Source organism: Cebidichthys violaceus, unplaced genomic scaffold, assembly GCF_023349555.1.
Source record: "Cebidichthys violaceus isolate CVI_PGR_0920_01 unplaced genomic scaffold, fCebVio1.0.p SCAF_99, whole genome shotgun sequence".
In the NCBI taxonomy this organism is placed as follows: domain Eukaryota; kingdom Metazoa; phylum Chordata; class Actinopteri; order Perciformes; family Stichaeidae; genus Cebidichthys; species Cebidichthys violaceus.
Window position 1 is genome coordinate 1682 of NW_027176985.1, and position 20540 is coordinate 22221.

The 20540-nt window shown below is 36.1% G+C and overlaps 2 protein-coding genes across 4 annotated transcripts; both read right to left on the bottom strand.

The window, feature by feature from the left end:
• Positions 1-1682: 1682 nt before the first annotated feature.
• On the bottom strand, positions 1683-2693 carry LOC137868141 (uncharacterized protein PF3D7_1120000-like). Its single transcript, XM_068704693.1, has 2 exons — positions 2624-2693; positions 1683-2260 (listed from the first exon to the last, which is right to left on the bottom strand). Exons 1-2 carry the CDS (start codon positions 2691-2693, stop codon positions 1683-1685), a joined length of 648 nt encoding a protein of 215 aa, XP_068560794.1.
• A 4494-nt stretch (positions 2694-7187) lies between these two features.
• On the bottom strand, positions 7188-20100 carry epb41l4a (erythrocyte membrane protein band 4.1 like 4A). 3 transcript variants are annotated; one of them, XM_068704717.1, is made up of 24 exons: positions 20014-20100; positions 18964-19064; positions 18717-18821; positions 18323-18368; positions 17956-18034; positions 17144-17241; positions 16614-16695; positions 15945-16032; positions 15461-15549; positions 14435-14498; positions 14141-14232; positions 13991-14035; positions 13671-13795; positions 13144-13231; positions 13000-13068; positions 12793-12861; positions 12378-12428; positions 11744-11833; positions 11622-11657; positions 11372-11407; positions 10182-10250; positions 10020-10100; positions 9856-9935; positions 7188-7364 (listed from the first exon to the last, which is right to left on the bottom strand). In XM_068704717.1, exons 2-23 carry the CDS (start codon positions 19057-19059, stop codon positions 9857-9859), a joined length of 1677 nt encoding a protein of 558 aa, XP_068560818.1. In that variant the 5' UTR covers positions 19060-19064; positions 20014-20100; the 3' UTR covers positions 7188-7364; position 9856. The 3 variants fall into 3 exon arrangements, with proteins under 3 accessions (XP_068560818.1, XP_068560819.1, XP_068560820.1); XM_068704718.1 differs by having other exon boundaries at positions 19950-20032; XM_068704719.1 differs by lacking the exons at positions 7188-7364; positions 9856-9935; positions 10020-10100 and adding an exon at positions 10693-10733.
• Positions 20101-20540: the final 440 nt, after the last annotated feature.

Genomic DNA, 20540 nt, shown 5'->3' on the forward strand with positions numbered 1-20540 from the left:
CTACTTAAGTAAAAGCAGATGTAATAATCATAAAATGCACTAAAAGTATCAAATACAAGCTTGCATGTCATGCTACAAATTGTCATGAAATCACATTTAAACACATTGTTTTATCTTCTGTAAAGAGAGAGAGCTCCACATTGTGACCTGATCCACTGAAGGACAGGAGGACGCTGCACAGACGTCCTCTCTGTAGCTCATTATCTCATTTACAAAACGTAAACAGGACCATGAGGGTGATGGATGGTTGTGTGTGTGTGTGTGTGTGTGTGTGTGTGTGTGTGTGTGTGTGTGTGTGTGTGTGTGTGGGGGGGGGGGGGGGGGGGGGGGGGGGGGGGGGGGCGACTGTTATTTCCTGTTTGGCTCAATTGCATCAAAAGACTCTCAAACATTCATCAGTAACCCAACGTGAAGCTTCCACATATTTATAAGCTGCTACTTCACTCATGTTTATTTGTCTTTGTCTATATAAAGTATATGTATTTATAAAGTATATATATAGAGTATAACATGTGTCTAAACTCGGTCTTATTCTAAATAAACAGAACAGAAAGTACAACACACTCGTCTCATATTGTTCTGAATGTATCTGATGTCCATGTGTGTGAAGAAGTATTCAGATCCTTTCCTGTAATAAAAGTACTAGTACCATACTGTGACAACACTGAAAATAGTAGTACTAATACTAGTAAAAATTCCTGCATTCAAAACCTTACTGAAGTAAGTATGTATGATATTTACCTCTGAGATGTAGTACAGTAAAAAGTACAATATTTACCTCTGAGATGTAGTACAGTAACAAGTACAACATGTACCTCTGAGATGTAGTACAGTAAAAAGTACACCATGTACCTCTGAGATGTAGTGCAGTAAAAAGTACAACATGTCCTCTGAGATGAAGTGGAATAAAAAGTACATGTACCTCTGAGATGTAGTACAGTAAAAAGTACAACATGTACCTCTGAGATGTAGTACAGAAAAAGTACAACATGTACCTCTGAGATGTAGTACAGTAAAAAGTACAATATTTACTTCTGAGCTGTAGTACAGTAAAAAGTACAACATGTACCTCTGAGATGTAGTGGAGCAGAAGTTGCTCACAATGAAAGTACCTTCCATGTTTTACTTCAGAATACTTGCAGGACTTGGAGGAGGGTAACACTCACTCATTACTGTGAGCAGATGTCTCTGTGAGACCCGGCCCAGTGCAAAACCACTGACCCAGTCTGGACCCACCCAAACCAGGAGCCAGAGCCAAACCCCAGACTCTGGACAGACCAGGGCCAGGATGTGCCAGGCCAATAAAAAAAGAGAAGCACATTCTTAGTCACCAAAACCAGCCTCAAGACCTTCTCTGAGTTCCTCCACAGGTGCTCTTCTCATCAGAGTCTTGACATGAGAGTACAAGTACAAGAACATAAATTAGTTTTGAAGATGTTTTCAGCTGTCAGATTTTTTTGGGGCCTCAGCTTCCTGAAGACCTGAGGAAACTCACAGAGGTCCGAGGTCGACTAGTCCTTTAGATACTGAGGGGTCTGAGCATGTGATGACACGTATGATGATCAACTCTAACAGTGGAAAGAGACAAGTCCCAATTCAAGACTTGGGTCTTGGCTCAGGATTTGGGACTTGTCTGTCTTGACTTAAAAATGAATGTGGGACTTGTCTTGGGACTTGTCAGTCTAGATTTGGGACTTGTCTTGGGACTTGTTTGTCTTGACTTGGCACTTGTCAGTCTTGACTTGGGACTTGCCAGTCTTGATGTAGGACTTGTCTTGGGACTTGTTTGTCTTGACATGGGACTTGTCAGTCTTGACTTGGGACTTGACTTGGGACTTGTTTGTCTTAACTTGGGACTTGACTCGGGACTTGTCAGTCTTGACTTGGGACTTGACTTGGGACTTGTCTTGGAACTTTTTTGTCTTGACTTGGGACTTAAATTGGGACTTGTCAGTTTTGTCTTGGGACTTGTTTGTCTTGACTTGGCACTTGTCAGTCTTGACTTGGGACTTGTCAGTCTTGATTTGGGACTTGTCTTGGGACTTGTTTGTTTTGACTTGGGACTTGTCAGTCTTGACTTGGGACTTGACTTGGGACTTGTCAGTCTTGACTTGGGACTTGACTTGGGACTTGTCTTGGAACTTTTTTGTCTTGACTTGGGACTTAAATTGGGACTTGTCAGTTTTGACTTGGGACTTGTTTGTCTTGACTTGGGACTTGAATTGGGACTTGACAGATAAGACTTGGGACTTGGTCTCCCCTTTGGTAAAAACAGGGTTCAGTTTAGCACTATACCAGCATGGTAAACATTAAACCTGCTAAGCTAACCTGTTAGCATTGTCCCTGTGAGCATGCTGACGTTAGCATTTAGCTCATAGCACCGCAGTGCCTAAGTTCACTCTCACACAGCTGCTCGTGGATTCATGCGTGACGATTTCTGAGCTCAGTTTCTGTTTTAGTCGTGAACGACTCAGTCCGGAACCTGTATATCTCTTTCTCTCTCTGTCACTGTTGGAAAGTCTGAAGTGTGTTGCGGTTTTAGTGCTTTGGGGTTTATTCCAGGTCCACTTCAGCTGTGGAAAAACCCACAAAAACCATTTATGCAAATTAGAGCTGAAGTGACCTCGAAGGCCGAGCGACATGTGACCAGAGGCCACGCCCCCTCCTGTCCTCGTGCTGAGGACCAGGAACATCCCCGAAGGCTTTCTGAGGTTCTACTGGTTAAAGTGTGTAATTTAGCCGAGATGCTCCTCTCTAATGACAGAGTCCTAGTTCAGGGCTGGGCCGTATGATAATGCTCCGTCATGCTGCATGTGTGTGTGAGTGATAGCATGTATTTAACTTAAATCAAGTGTGTAGAAGTTGTATACCCGTCAGTGTGATAACGGCGTGTGTGGTCTTTAACGTGAACATGTGTCTGCACATGTTTGTGTGTGCGGTTCTTTCCTGGAGTTTGGATGAACGCATCGGGTCCCCGATATCACGGAGGAGATTGTTGTGGAGCTGGCTGGAGGTTTTGTTGCATCTAAACGTCTCCACCCCAAATGCTTCTGTCACACTGACACTGCCAGCACACAGATGTTATTGGAAGTAAAAGTACACAAGTATTCTCAGTTTTATGTAGTAAAATGTCTCCTGTGACTGAGGTGTGATTCTATGGGACATTATTAGAGAGTTAATACTGAAGCTTCAGAGTTAGAGCAGCATGCTACTGTTGTAGATACTTTAACTACTTTATATACAGTCAGCTAGTTTAACTAAGTCTTTTTTATTGCCCGTTGCCGTCTCGGTTTTTGTCCGTCGGCTTCTTGGTTTCGGTCTGTCACCATCTTGGTTTTTGTCCACCACCATCTTGGTTTTTGTCCGTCACCATCTTGGTTTTTGTCCGTCACCATCTTGGTTTTTGTCCGTCACCATCTTGGTTTTTGTCCATCGTCATCTTGGTTTTTGTCCATTGGCCTCTTGGTTTTTGTCTGTCTCTGTCTTTTTTTTATGTCCTTCGGCTTCTTGGTTTTTGCCCGTCACCATCTTGGTTCATGTCAGTCGCCATCTTGGTTTCTGTCCGTCGTCATCTTGGTTTTTGTCCGTCGCCATCTTGGTTTCTGTCCGCCACCATCTTGGTTTTTGTCCGTCTTCAACTTGGAATCTTTTCATCACCATCTTGGTTTTTAACTGTCACGTCTTGTTTTTGTCCGTTGCCATCTTGTTTTTTTGCAAACAGAAGTGACATAAGAGGGTGAAGCAACACTGTATGAGGACATATAATATTCATCATGTGAGTGTTTCACAGTTTCCTGTTGTTTATCGTCACACCCAGTGTGTAAAGGGTTTAATATGAAAATTAACTACAGCTCTCAAATAAATGTAGTGGAGTAAAATAAAATCTACAATGTTTGTATCTCTCGATTCATTTGTCATGTGCAGTTCAGTGCAGATTGAGACACCTTTTGCAACAGTAAGCAGAACGTTTGTGAAACTCAATGTCAGTCTGCAGATCTTTAAATGTCAAACACACACACACACACACACACACACACACACACACACACAAACAAACACACACACAAACACATGCAGCCTACTCCCTCCATAAAAGAGAGAAAGAGAGTTTGAGACAGACGCACCACAAACTCAGGAATGTGGAGTTTACATGGGCAGCTTTATTTGGCCTGAAGAAAATGTTCCCTCATTGAGCTCAGAAAGCCACATCCCACACACACACACACACACACACACACACACACACACACACACACACACACACACACACATCCACACACACCCACATAAAAGCTATAGCTGTAAAAACACCCACACACAAAGTCAACCTACAAAATAAACTTCCATATGGTATTAAAATGTAATATTTTAATAACAGATGGTCTGATATGTAAACTGCAGCAGATATGAGACATGTTTGTTGTGTCAACAGGTTTCATGGTGGTTTGTTGACGTGACTATCAGCCAAAAACAGCGCCCTGGTGGGAAGGCTGTTATTCTACATATTTATGTTTAAATGAAATACTTTGGTATTTAGGTGCATAACAATAAACATTGTAAAATTAAATAAAAAAAAAAACAAGAACTGCAAAAATTCAAAAAACACATTTACAACAAAAAAATTAAAATAAATATTCAAAAAAATATGTATAATGTTAGAGCTGCACAACAAAGGAGATGGACTGTGCAAATGTCCACAAATTAAAGTATAAATGAAATTGCACACAAACACCATATTTTTAATAAATCATATTAATGATGTCACTCACTCCTTCTGATGTCATCTCTTCCTGTCAGGTAGAAATGAACAAATCAGACGCAGAGGGTGTTGGACTAACGAGGGAAATAAGGAACAGGTGAGCAGGTGGGCGGAGGAAGGTCAGGTGAACAAAGGGGTGACTGCAGGGCAAGGGGGGGGGGGGCGCGCTGAGTGTGGGCGGTCAGGTGACTGGGACAGGTGGAAAAAAGTCTGTGGGCATCTGTGAGACAGGTAGAGACCTGGAGACAGAGACAACTTTCACAAAAACAACCTTTAAAAGAGTATAGAAATATCAAAACGAATGTCATAAAATTTACTTTTAACTGTTTAAGCTGTAGCATCAAACGCTCCTCTTGTTGTAGAGTTTAATATTAACCCTACTTTACAGCTTCAGTCTTGTTATTTATATAAAGTAAGTGGTTTCATGTCCAAAAATAACAGCAGCTGCTCGTATTAATGACACAGACGGTATTAGAGATGATAGTTCCAGTGATGTCAGTGGAAAAGACTCAGACATTTATTCATATGAGCTCATATCTGAGTGGGCTGCTGTTATTACACCACCGACACAGACGCGTGGACGGACTGAGTTCAAACAGCTGACGACATGTTGAATAAGTCGTGTTTTTAGGTCAATAAGGTCAATGGCAGAGAGGGAGGCATGAAGCACCAACACTTTCGATCTTCTTTCAGGACACATTTCACATATAGGACCGGAACAACTTGTCTTTATGTTCTGTTTTATATTATGTGTCTCGGGCTAAATATACTCTGCATCAATTTAAATGTACAGTATATAGTACAGTATATGGTGTTCCACAGGGATCAGTACTTGGACCACCTTTGTTCCATTTGCAATGCTTGGCCATATCTTCAAAAACGACTCACAAATCTATATATTCCTGTAACAGCATGTGAAACTATAGAGAACTTCATTATTACAATACAATTCTACATTCAACAGAAAATCTATATCCACTCATTCTGACTGTTATCAGCGGTTATCAAACTGTACCGACAATGTTATGAAATAACGTCCCTTCAACATTTGAAGCGGGTGCTATTTGTAGTGTACATGTTATTCTGGATATTCCTTTTATCAATATTACAATTCTGGGAACACCACAAACTAATCCTCCACTATATTGAGGTGGAAGCAGAATAAATTGAGTGAGGTAAGTCGGAAATTAATTTGGTCATTTTGCTGTTGATGTTCCTCCTATGCTAATGCTAATGAAGGTTTCCTAAATTTATAAGATAATGTATGTACTCTTTACAAAATGTTGCCTAAACTACATAATTTTGCCGTTTTGCAGGAGCTGATGCAGCATCCATGTAGACATCAAGATTGTTTCCACCAACTTGGAAAGATTTTTCCAGTAAGGAGCATAAACGTTACTTTATGCTCCTTATGCTTTTTGGCATTTTTGACTCTGATTGTGTATTTTGCTGGTTTGAGACTGCCTCCAGAAAGACCCTCTAACCCTGCAGTACAAACAGGCCTCTGAATACACCGCACTGTCTGTTATTGACCGAACTGTAATGAGCACACTCAGCCCTATAAGGTGTGCAGAGACCAGCCACTTCAACATAAACACCTCCAGCCCACAGTCGTGCTTTGGATTCTTTTCCTTTGAGCCGTGAAGCCGGTATAGTTGGACAAAAACATGGAGTGAAGCTACACAGTTTTTTTGTCTGTTGGGTTTAGAAAAATACACCCACAAGTTTCCTAAAACACACAGTGAGTAAAGCTGTCAGTGTGTTTTATACCAGTCAGGCCACCACACAACTGATACTGGATAAATGAATCAATGCTGATGAGTAAAACCTGCGATAACACATTTTTTAATAACATGAACATAATATCACCGGATGAAGTTGATATGTTGATCCTTATTTTCACATCTAGCAGTTACAGATCGACATGATGTTTTATTGTGAATGTTTGTGTCACCTGATGAATATAATTAATAAATAAATATAATATCCTCTTTCTTTTTGCTCTGTTTTTGGTCTCCACCCCCTCCTGAGATAAATATCTGTCTCTTTAGCTGCTAAATAATCCACTTTGTTCACCAGCTAGTCTCTAACTGAGTCTGTCTGCTGTCTGCTGCTGAGCAGGTAGAGTACTGTGTACTACAGGTAGTGTACGGTGTACATTTACAGGTACTTGAGCAGATGTACAGTGACTTTTTGCAGCTTATTCTTTGAAAAAATAATATGAAAGTGGTGAGAGTGAATCAAACCACCTCTAAATATTAATAAAATGTTTTATACAACAGAAAATTCTGTTTATTTTGACAGGATTTTCTATACTGTAATTATTACCATTTTCTTCTGAATAATGTCACAGGCCAGCTCATAGACTGAAACAAGAACGAGGAGTCAACAAGCTGGTGGCCAAAAGAAACAATTTATTTGTCTCGCCAAACACAAGTAGCACAAAGTTCACAGCAAATTACACCACGACAGCACCAAAGGTTGTGAGCCCATCAACAAGGATCTTCCTTCAGCTCCCTGCTGCCAACTGAACAGGGTATTTGTAAGGCCCCAGCCACACCGGCACAGGTGCTGCTCATCCGGCTGACGAGCCTCCAATCACCACCTGTAACACAGGAAACACAACGGGGCACCCAGTGCATGATAGGAGGAGGGTCGTCACAATAACATATTTAAAAAATACTCTAATTCAACAGTCGAGAAGGGGATAATCAAAGTAGATGTTGCTATGTGCTATTATTCTTCATTATCCTTCCTCCAATATTAAGTTTAGGTGTTTTTATTTTCCATATTGTGATGATTTTGTTGCATTGAGTCTGTAAATATATATATGTTTTAATAGAAGCTGACCATAGTAGGTGATGATAAATCAGTTGTGTTTACAGCTTGTTTTGGCCCTCAAGCGTCCGATTATCAGCTTTAAGGAGCTGATTTCTAGTCTTCGTGATGTGATACAGCTTTAGATATACAAACTGTGCTCGGGATCAGTTGCCCACTGGTGTTGCCTCTCAATAAAACCACAAAACCACCAATCAAGCCCCTCCCACCCACAGCCTCACCTCCCTCATGTAAACACACCGCCACATGATGAGATCAGGTTAGTTTGTTGATTCTCGGGCCTTGTTTACATGTTCCTGTGTTTACGCTCCAGCCAGAATACATGAGAACATAAATAAACCACAGATGTAAACCGGAGCTGTAAACGAGAACCAGGAGGGTTTAGAGGGGTCAGGGCCCCGGATCTGGAGGTTTGGCCTGAAGTCTTCATGGTGTTTTTATATCAACAGAGAGCAGAAAAGTCCAGGAAGTGTAAGCTCTGCTGATTTATTTCTTCATGTTCAGACTCAAACCAGCAGTGAATGTTTCCTGATATAACGTCTTCCTCTTGGAGCTCTATTAAAAACGCATCAGTGAGCCTCATGATGTTCATCATCATCATCATCATCACACTGTAGTTTATTCTGATTCAATCAAACATACAAATACTCACTAGCGCATCATCATCCGCTGAAAATAGTCCCTAGAAAATGCTCTATTTCCTGCTGTTTGTTTGATTAAAAGCTCCAGTGATCAGCTGTTTGTAGATTACTGAGGAAACTATATATTTGTGAGTATTTCTAGTATTTGACGACCTGGGAATGGTTGAAAATCCACGTTTCATTCTCTTTTGCGGCACCATGTTGTGAAAAGATGTCTTTTTTTTTCATTTCACTTCCAAAAGATCCAACCAAGTTGCTTCACTTTTCTGACTGCTTGTCCTTCTTCTTAACCTTTTTTTTCTTTGGACTTGTTTTTGTATTTAATCCTCTCAAACAGCACTGTGTTACCTTATTGACTTCAATCTGACACTGAGAGAACAGCGCCCTCTGCTGGTGTCCATTTAGAGATTAATAAAAAAGTCAAATATTAATAATGTTATCATTACAAGATCAAAAATATTAAGGTATGTGTATTCCAAATGCTGTAATTGGTTAATGTGAATGAATACAACTGACTTTACTGTATTTATCATATTGTTAATAATGTTTATAATCATCATTATTAGTTGTTGTTGTTGTTGTGTTAACTTTAAAACATCCAGAAGAACAAGAGAATATTTTACAAAATATATTTTGGAAACATAAAAAAAGATCAACGAAGCAGAAAAGACGTTTCAGGTTTATTATTATTATTATTATTTATTATTTCAAAACTTTTCACTCTTGTAACTCAAAAACAATAAACATACATTATATACGCCTCCTTTCAGTAGGATGAAACCTGTGACTTTTAGCGTCACAGGCTTGTTCTCTACTGTTAGTATAAATATGCTCACTTTATGTCTTACATTAGAAGCATTTTTACTTTTATCTTTTAATCACAAAATAAGTACAACATCAAGCAGTAAGCTGCTGGTGGAGCTGGTTTAAAGGTGTACAATACAAGATTTGGGAGTATTTCTGTTGTCTCTCAACGGCTCTCATCATGGCGGTGCGGAATGTAGCTAACCTGGGGGGGGGGGGGGTGTGCTACGTTTCCACGACAATGCGTCATTCTGGACGCCGTTGTCGGCTGTAACGCTCACATGTACTAACATGCACTAAAAGGCACTCTCACATGCACTAAAAGGCACGCTCACATGCATTAAAAGGCACATGATCTGAATGTCTTAGATTGCTGCTTTAAATATTCCACAAAGACTGAATATATTTTATATTACGTTGTTTCTTGGTCACAAATAGAAGGTTTTGTTCTACAAAAAAAATTAAAAATAAATAAATAAAGCACATTTTTCGAATTAATACCTCGTGAAGGTGTTTTCTTAACCAGCAGCTATAGATTTTTATTATAACTCACCAATTTAAATTATATTAAGGCTCAACGTTAGTCATAATTGGGGGCGTAGCCTCTTTGAGTGACAGGTGTGTGTCGTCTCCGGACGCTAGCTGCTAGCTGCTAGCTGCTAGCTGCTACGTCACCTGGCCGCCTCATTTAGAGCCTAATTTCCTGGTTAGCTACATGCTAACCGACAGTGAACACGTTTAGCACTAACGGCTAAATGATTTACAGGGAAAAAATGAGGAGAGAAATGTAAAACTGTTGAGTTTGGCGGCTACCTCAAGGACTCGTGGGTAATCGGAAGGAAGTGTCGGTTGCCTTGGTAACAGGAAGAGGAGGAACCAGGTCCATCTTGGAACTAATAAAAAAAAATTTAAACTTGACTGACATGAAAACAATTGATTGATGACATCACTGACGGAAACATTTGATTGGAACCTACTGGAGGTCTGAAGCCGACGCCCACCGACCATGTTGCCGTCCCCTTGGGGAACGACGCGTTCTGATTGGCTCCCCCGAGACTCTGTAAGGCACAAACAAAAGTTTCATTAATTCATTCCTTCTTTCCTTTCCTCCTTCCCCCTTTCTGTTCCTCCTTCCTTACCTCACTTCCTTATAAGGTATTTCCTCCGTTTGTCTGTCAATCAAACCGTCGGGCTCCATCAGTTGCTTCCTACACACACACACACACACACACACACACACACACACACACACACACACACACACAGTATTAGATAGAAATTTAAATACTGGTTGTACTTGTTGTAATTTCTTGAGGCTCTAGTAGTACTTGTACTAAAACTTGCACCAACTTTCTTCTTTTCTTTGCTTATATTTTGAAAAGATATTATGCACCCAGTTTTTGTGCTGTTTATATCATTATTGATTTACAGGGACATTTAACAAAAACAATTAAAGTAATGTAAGAAACTTGTTGATACAAAATACATATTAAATAAATTATTGATAAACATAAATAAATAGAAAAATAATAACGCAATGCACATGTATTAGTATTTTACCTTTTTCCATCTACATATATTTATTTGTGTGTTTCTACATTTATAATTATATATTTATGTATTCATGTGTCTGCGGTTGGTGTTATTTACTTCTCTGTAAAGCAGGATTTGTTTTGATTACTTTCACCGACCTGTAAAAATAAATAAATACATTTTGATATTATATAAAAAAGGGAAATTAAAGTGATAACCAAATCACATAAAACATAAAAACCAAGAAAAAAAAAAGAACAAAATACAATAATGATAAATAAGTCTAATATATTACAAATTAACTTATTTAATTAAGTAAAGTAAAAGCTGAAAATATGACCTGAAAAACATGTATTTAATTTCTGATAAGTCACCAACATTATAATTACACATTAATTAGATTGTGGATTTATTTCAGGTGCAATTGTTATTGTTTATTATTTGTTTCAGCATTTATTTATGTATTCATGAATGTTTTGAGGGAAAAGTCATTTTTTATATCTGCAGTAACCAATCACAGAAATCTATCAGCCGGTCTCAGACAATCAGACACTGCAGCTGCAATACTGCAGAGTTTCCTGTAGCATAGATGAGCTTTTACTGTATTTATGGGGACTTTTTCAGAAACTACAGATCATTCATTAGAGCCACAGGAGCTTAGCTTAGCTTAACCTAGCATGTTTTATTGAGTAGAGAAGACAAAAGGTCCTCACAAGTAATAATGTCCCCACAGAGCAGGTGGACACACACACACACACACACACACACACACACACACACACACCCGCACACTTACTGGATGTGTTTCCATGTAACAGAGTCGGGACTCCGTCTATAAAGAAGAGATAGCATGAATGCTAAATTAATTTCAATGGACTTAAAACAGTTGTTAGCATTAGCACTAATGTTTCATGGTAAAACTGATAGCATTGGCATTAGCATCGGTGGTCCACTTCACCAAATCATAGCATTAGCCTAAACGTTGTCAAATAGCAGTGGCGTTAGCGTTAGCACTGATCGGCTAACAGATGTGTTTGTTTACTTACGATCTGGAATCCCACCTCCAGTCACCATGGCAATCGCTAGGTGACAACAGGAAGTAGATCAAAGAGAGAGACAGAAAAGATGAAGTGACATTAAGAATTAAAGAGGTGTGTAGTTTTATTACCGGGTCTTTTTTCTTCTTCTGCGTTCTTCTCCTTGACGCGCGGTGTTCTGTGATTCGCTGTCGCTGCTCGTGTTGCCACGGGAACGAGACCTGGTGATCAAATTTTTACAAAAAATGGGAAAAATTGTGTTTTCAAAGTTTTAAAAAAAACTTCCAAAACTGAACTTAAAAGACATTGAAACCTGTTAAATGTTTATAATATTATGTCATAACAAAATGTATTAAAAATAATTCAAAAATATATATTATTCAGCCTTTTTTCAGTTTTTGTACTGTTTATGTTTTTATTGATTTACAGGGAAATTGACTAAATAAATATTTAATAACAATTAACAACAAAAGGAAGTAATGCAAAAAACTTCCTGATTCAAAAAAATACATATTAGATAAATATTTGATAAACATAAATAAATAGAAAAAATAATAACTTAATTACTGCACATTTATTAGTATAACAAAATATTACAAAAATAATAATAATTTAAGTTGATCATCACATTTTTAAGTTTTTTTCATTTTCATCATCTGCACTTGCCAACAAAATATTTAGTTTGTCATAAAATTTAAAACGTAGTTACTTTACTGAAAGATAAATTAAAACGTAGGAAACTAAATTGTATGTGAAACCTCTCACCTTCCCCCCCTCCGCCGAATTGGTCGATCTCCGTCCAGACTTCTGCTCCGCCTACAAGACGAAACAGGAAATGTGTCATCAGTTACTGTTTTCACCTTGTGACTCCATCTTGTTTTTTGCAGCCAGTGAATAGGAAGTGACCATATCTGGACTGAGGAGGAGTGACGTAGAGACGCCGTATACGTCTCTGGTAAGAGACCTGTCAATCACTGTGTAGCCCCACCCTAAAGCATACCCTGCTTTATGGTCTGTTTGACTCTAAATGGACCATAACTTACTAAATGAACATCATGCTGTATTGAAGAAGACTTGAAACTGGAGATTGAGACCATAAACTAATGTTTACAATGTTTACTGAGGTAATAAATCAAGAGAGAAGTAGAGTCATTTTCTCATAGACTTCTATGTTTCTTACCTCTGAGGTCGTTCTCTACCTTCTTCTTCTTCTTTGGTGTTTGGAGGAAACTTTGGGTTGAAGAGGCCGCTGGAACCAAATTATATTTCCGGATAAATCATATTCTGAGATATATTCTTTTATTCTGTGATGTCACCAGGTGCATTGACAGAGTTAGATTATAAAATATTTATGCTTCTACTAATTTTATTATTTCTCCTCATTTACCTCAGAGGACCACTGTTTTCCCATGGTGCACTGGGCTTCATGTGAGCCTGCTCTGTCCCGCCCTCTGACCTGCAGGAGTCACATGATCACAGGAAATCTAAAACGTTTTTAATCCAAACAAATCTCTGTCTCTCGCTCTCTCACCTCTGAACAGTAGGGGGCGCTGTCTGCATCGTCATTGGTTCACTGGGGACACTCACTATCTGATTGGCTGGAGGAGAGGAGGCGGAGACTGTGAAATTCACAAACACCAATTTTAGAATAAAGAAAATAGGAAAGTAATACATGAAACAATTTTCAATTAGTATGAAATGTTTTACAGTCCTCAGTTTTAACCAATCACCTCTTTGATTTAATATCAGTCTGACAACATTTCTGTTGAACAACTTGATTTATTAATATGTGAAGTCAACGCCTCAATTCATTGATAATTGCACAAATTGACAATATTTGCTCTTTTTATTGTATGTGAAGGTTTGAATGACCCTGACCCTGATAATAATAGTAATAATAACAACAATAACAATAGTAATAATAAGGATAATAATAATATAATAATAATAATATTAACAATGATAACTGTAATACAAATAACAATAGTAATGCTAATAATAACAATACTAGTAATAATAATAATAACAATAATAATGAAAATCAAAAAGTGTGTATACTGTGACGTTTTGGCCTCTGATCTGTTGTTGTTGTTGTTGTTGTTGTTGTCTTTTTGTTCATAGTTTTGTTTCTCAGAAGACCAACGTTAAGTCGAGGAAGAGTCAGAGTGGGCGAACGAGCAAAACTACACAAGAGAGAGAGAATGAATCTGTGTTTACAGTGTTTTTAATAGAAAATAAAACATTGAATTAAAAGATCTTCATGAACTTGTGTATTTCATAAACAATGATAAGTAATAAGGTTTTGTGTGTGTGTGTGTGTGTGTGTGTGTGTGTGTGTGTGTGTGTGTGTGTGTGTGTGTGTGTGTGTGCATGTGTACCTGTTGTGTTTCAGTTTGCATGTTAATGGATTGGACTCTGACATCCTGAACAAAATAAAAAAGTGAGTCAGTGAGAGAAAATAAAAACTGTAATAATTTTCTGAAGGTTCCTCATAAACCAAAATAAAATAAAAACTTTATTGGCGTCACCTGAAGAACGCGTGGTGTTCAACACAACATCTCCAGAGACGTTTACAGTCGGACCGATGTGACGTCTGAAAGTAGAACGACGTCTCTGAACCCTGAAACACACACACACACACACACACACACACACACACACACACACACACACACACACACACACACACACACACACACACACACACACATACACACACACACACACACACACACACACATACATACACATGGATACATAGCATTAGCATTGTACAGCTACAGACTGGTATCAATTGTAAAAGCATTAGCATCAGAACTCACACTTTTTCCAATGATTCTGAGCTCAAATGTTTCGTTCTTAAAGTGAAGTTTGTTGATTCTCTGCCTGAAGAAAAGAGTCACATATCACATGATCAGTCACATGATCAGAGCAAAAAAAACACTTATCTATCTTGTTTATTCATATTTATACAAATAGTTGTTTATGTTGTATATATATTAAAAACACTTATTTAGTTTTATATTAACAAAAATATTTATGTTAACGTAAACTAGTGATTCATATTTATACACACTTATTGTTATGTTTTTTATAAACTTTTGTTTGTTTATTTATGTTTTTCATATTGTTTATTCAAATTCATACAAACATTTGTTGTGTTTATTTACACAAATATATGTTGATGTTTTTATATCTTTTATACATTTTGTTGATTATTCATATACATACAAATATATCTTTACATTATTTATTTATGTTATATTTGTGTTTTATTTAAATCTATAATCTGATTCATATGCTTATACATTTATTTTTGTTTTTATATATAATATATATATATTTTTACAAACTTTTACTCATGTTTATTTATCTTCATGCAAATATATGTACGTTATGTAATTATTCAAGCATTGTTTATTTATAGAAACATGTGTTTACTCTGTTGTTATTCATATATTACATCTATATATATGTATTTTAATATTTGTTTATGTTGTTTATATCTTTTATTAATTTATTTATGTTGTTTGATTATTTTTACACAAAAACATTTTGTGATTTATATTTTAATTCACACAAACTATTCAAATTTGTGTGCACATTAATATTTGTTATATATATATATATATATATGTATAGATACCTTTATTTCTGTTCATACCTACACATATGATTAATGTTACAAACTTTTATTTGCTTATTTATATCAATGCAAACGTTTATTCATGTACTTTATTCATAGTTATTGGAACATTTATGTTGTTTATTTATATAAAAATGTATTTATATTTTATATTTACCACCACCAAAGACAACAAAGATAGTGAAAGAGGTCTCACTCCTACCAGAAATATTTTCCCACCAGCACTTTGTTCTTGTAGATGACCACGCCCACTGGAGTCGGACCCAGGAAGTACTCAGTCTGGTTCTCACCCTGGCAATGCATCATGGGAGTCAAAAATAATAATATAAATAATAACACATAAACTCAGTCTGACAATAATCTTAAAATGTTATATTAAACTAAACTGTTGCTCTCTGGGTAATTAAAGTGTCGGTTTCTTTGAATAAATAAAGTAGCATTTTGATAGTAAATATTTTACTAATAGTAAATATTTTGTTAATATTAAAGTCTAGAAATCCACTGATTTAATGAAGAAAACAAGCAAAAATAAAAAGTTTAATATTTCATACAAACTACAAAACTGCACTTAACATTTTCAAGTGTCCTCATAAACATGTTAAACATACTAAGAAATAAAACAAATGACAAACAAACTGAAAGGAGGTGAAGTGTCGTCTGTATTGATCGGTGATCGGTTTTCTTACGTAGGCGGCAAACAGAGAGACTCCGAACATCTGCAGAGAGCTGCAGAGAGACAGGAAGAGACGCTGAGCCTGAGGACGAGAGACACCGCTGGACAGAGAGAGCGAGAGAGAGAGAGAGAGAGAGAGAGAGATGAAGAGAGAGAGAAAGAGAACAAATCAATATGATGGACGGTTCCTGCAGGAGGACGTTAGATTGTAGGGTAGGGTGTGTGGTGGATCTTATTTAGTTTTTTGCAACCAGTGAACAGGAAGTGACCATATCTGGGCAGAGGAGGAGTGACGTAGAGATGCCGTATAGGTCTCTGGTAGAGACCTATCAATCACTGTGTAGCCCCGCCCCTAAAGCATCCCCTGCTTTATGGTCTGTTTGACTCTAAATGGACCATAATTTACTAAATGAACATCATGCTGTATTGAAGAAGACTTGAAACTAGAGATTGAGACCATAAACTCATGTTTACAATGTTTACTGAGGTAATAAATCAAGAGAGAAGTAGAGTCATTTTCTCATAGACTTCTATACAACCAGAGGAGTCGCCCCCTGATGGACACTAGAGAGAATGCAACTTTAACACATGAAGCATTGAAGAACCTGAGGTTGTCACCTGGTTTGAACACATTTATTTTTTTCCTGTTGTTTTATTTTGAAAGGTAATGCTTCCTGTCTACCTGAGTGATTTGTAGATGTGTTGTACTTCCTGGTTCTCTTCTGAGTCTGAAGGCTCCGCCTCACTTTGGTCTCCTCTCTCCGCTGAGAGAAATCAAAATAAATAAATCTAAATAGGAACACATTAACTGTGACACTCCGATGTTTAATTTTTTCTTATTTAATTTAATTTATGTTGAATAAATGTTGAACTTTTTAAAAATCTTATTCACGGTGTGATATTAGTATCAATGATGCAAATACTTTTTAAAATGTCATATTTTTCAACAACAAAAAAATGCATACATTATTATAATAATAATGTAATTCATATAAATTATACAAGATAATAATAATAATTTATATTATTATAATAAATAATAATATTAATAAATACAAATAATAATAATAATGAATATAATTTATTATAAACATGTTTTCTATTCTTAGAGCAATAAAAAGGGAAAATGTTTAAAATGTTAAAAGTACAATATAAATGTTATGTGTGTTGATTTAGAGCTTATTGTTTTGTATTGTTATTGTTTTTTCTCACCCTGCAGCATCAGAGCGGAGAGTCGAGGTCTGAGGTGGGGGGGGCACGGCAGACGACCCTGACGGACGTCCTGACGGACCTGCAGGTAAAACTGATACCTGACAGAAGAGACATGCGTTAGTTATATTAATGTAATTCAAATAATTAAATCAACACCGACACCACGCTGCTAGAGACCCAGGACATACTGCTGGACCCACTGGAGGGAAGGGAGGCACGGGAGAACCAGAACCAGGTCTGAGAGGGGCAGACTCTGCTGCAATAAAATGAGAGGTTTTCTAAAGGGAGTCTGGTATTCCGAAACACTACCACTTTAGTCCACAGGGGGCGACAGAACCAACACAGAATGAAAGTTCCTTTAGTAGCTTTAAAAAACAAGAAATAAAATATCAAAAATATCAAAACATTTAGATATAATAAATATTATTAATTTATATTTTAGAGACACACAATTTTATAACAACATTGATAATCATTTCAACACATTACACAATTAAATTATTATTAAATTATCTCAAAGAAATATTGATAATTTTATTGATACCAACATGAGAAATGTGTAACATGAGAAATGTGAAAGTTATATTTAATACTAGTTACACCAATAAGTGTTCCTAAAATAAATACAGAATATTAATATTCAAAATTACAAAATGTATTAAATAAATGTAATCCCAACTATAAATCTAGTGTTAATAATAACAATAATAATAATAATATAATAATTATGATAACATTAATAATATTCTTATAATATTATTATAATAATATAATTAATAATAATAATAACATTAATAATAATAATAATGTACCGTGTAGTTTCGTCCTTCAGCTTCGATGGATCCTCAACATAAAACTTTACACCAAAGTAGAAAATATACGGCGGCCCTACTGTGACAAAACAGTAAGAATGAGAAAAATATCAGTATAATGTTCGTCCAATAATAATAGGTGATAAATAAAATGTGATTACTGAAATAGATTAAATAATTCATTAATTTGTTATTGAACATAATTCTAAATTTACGGCAAATTTGTTCTTTACTGTCTGTTTGATAGTTGCTGAAACATAATGATGAAGAATTAAGAAATATAACAAAACAAAAACACAAAATCTATTTAGTTTTATTCTTTTTAGATTTGATTTGTTTTATTTCAGTTTGTTTGAGAGAAACTCACCGAGGTCTCGATGCTGTGAAAGAGTTTTTGATGGATCCAACCAGTGCTGTTAGAAGCAAAAACACAAGTAAATTAATTTTAATAAAATGTCACAAATTATGCAAAATGTTCTTTTTCATAGCTTTTCAAAATAAAGTGTCTAGAGACCCCAGAAATATCAAAAAAGACCACCCTCTCTTCTTCTCCTGCTGCGTCAGATGAAAACATGAACGAGTCAGATTTCATGCTTAGATATATGTATATATATGTATATACACATATAAACATTAAAGGGTGTAAATGTTAGGGAGAAGAAACCCTAACATTAGAATCATATCACCCCTTTAAACGGATTTAAACTTCTCAGTAAATTAAACTAAATGAACAAAATGTTTTTAAAGAAAACTTTTCTCACCGTCTGCTGTTTGTTGTCACAGAACCTCAAACCGAAGAACTCGACTTCAGAAACATCCAGGTGAGAAAACACCTGATTCAAGATGGCCGCCACCTTGGAAGATTTCTGAGGATGAAAAAAGAAAAGATTTAATTTCATCAAGTGTGACCTCAGAGTTCAGCTGAGTCACTGAAACACAGGAGGTCAACAGGAAGACAACAAAGAAGAAGAAAGTATAAAACAATGAAAACAGGAAGTTGTTTCTCACCTTGATGCCTCGCTCAGCTGTCAGTGTCATCTTCCTCTCGTCCAATAGGAGGACTTCTCCATAAAACTCATCCCAGTTTCCACGGAAACAGGCCATCGTTACTTAAGACAAAAGATAAATATACATTTAAATATTTTAAAAACAAGTGCGCTGCAACAACTTCAGGTGATTTAAATAAACTTGAAATCACTTTAAATTTAATTAAATTAGCAGCAGAGAAGAAAAGTAAAGTTGACTAAATCTGATTAAAAAAATAATAGTAAAAATACTTTAAAGGACAGTTTCACAGTATATATATACTACAGTCTGGTGTCCACATGAAACCTTTTCTAGATTAAAGACCAGCTTTAAAAAACTGTTCAATAACTAAAAGGTGATTATTTGTTAGACGATTAGATTCTTCTTCTCTGTCATTGTACTGCAGAGACAACATGTACTAATACTACTGTACTAATATGCTAATATATGGTGGTAATATGAACAATAATAAACAGTGAGGATATGAATACAAAACAGCAACATGTGCAGCTGTTAACCACATTTTAACGGTCATATTTGAGAATATAGAATATAAATTGTTGTAGATTTCTTTAATCATAAAACACAAACGTGTTCATGTTGAGGCCTCATTAAGGATATATATAAATATATATATATATATATTCATATAGTTTATTTAGTATTTCCTGCATTCATATTGAATCAATCCATCAAATAATTAAGTTATGATGAAATGAGTTATACTATAATAAAATGATGACCGTACAATATAATAAATGTCTGTTTTGTGAATTTGGTTTTCTTATTAATAGTGAACTGATCCTGACAATGTTGTATTTACATATTTAAAACAAATTAATAAATCAATAATAAAGAATGCTGAGCTTTACTTTGATTACTTACTGACTTTTTAATAATAAGTACTGTTATTAAAGACAATAAGAGCTTAATTAACAAACAAACAAACAAACAAACAGGAAACTCACCGTGATCTTCAATAAATTATTGATGATAAAATATAAAAATGAAGAAGACGGGTTTCTTCCTCACCTGCTGCTCATTAACTCTTCCTCTCTTCTCCTCTCTCTACAGTCCTCTGCTCCTCTTCCTCTCTTCTTCTCTCTTGGTGCTCTGTTGTTCTGTTGCCATGGAGACAGGCTCCTCACCGCTCCCCCTTCAGTCTCTCATTTCAATGTTTAGTTTTAGTTTTTTTAAATCCTGTATTTTAAGTTTAAAAATGATTTTATTTTTATTTCAAACTCTCTGAATCACTTTTGTCATTTTTTGTACTTTCACCCAAAAAAATGTCTTTAAAAAAACGGTTTTATTATAAAAATACTAATCTGAGTTTCAAAATAAAACAATAGAAAATCTAATAATTGAAGTGTCATATTCACCTCCTTCACACTTTCTTATCTTTCTCCCTTTATATCTTCCTTCCTTCTTACCCCCCTTCCTTGCATCCTCCCTTCTTATCTTTCTTCCTTTCCTTTCTCCCTTTATATCTTCCTTCCTTCTTACCTCCTTCTTTCTCATCTCCCTTCTTACATCCTTTCCTTGCATCCTTCCTTCTTATC

Coding starts and splice junctions, on each gene's coding strand:
- epb41l4a (XM_068704717.1), bottom strand. CDS start 19,059: ATGGCCTGTTTCCGTGGAAACTGGGATGAGTTTTATGGAGAAGTCCTC. Junction 16,696..17,143: donor CTCCGCTCTGATGCTGCAGG/GTGAGAAAAAAC, acceptor GATTTCTCTCAG/CGGAGAGAGGAGACCAAAGT. Junction 13,232..13,670: donor TCAGAGGCCAAAACGTCACA/GTATACACACTT, acceptor TGAATTTCACAG/TCTCCGCCTCCTCTCCTCCA.
- LOC137868141 (XM_068704693.1), bottom strand. CDS start 2,693: ATGTTCCTGGTCCTCAGCACGAGGACAGGAGGGGGCGTGGCCTCTGGT. Junction 2,261..2,623: donor CATGTCGCTCGGCCTTCGAG/GTCACTTCAGCT, acceptor TTTTTACCAAAG/GGGAGACCAAGTCCCAAGTC.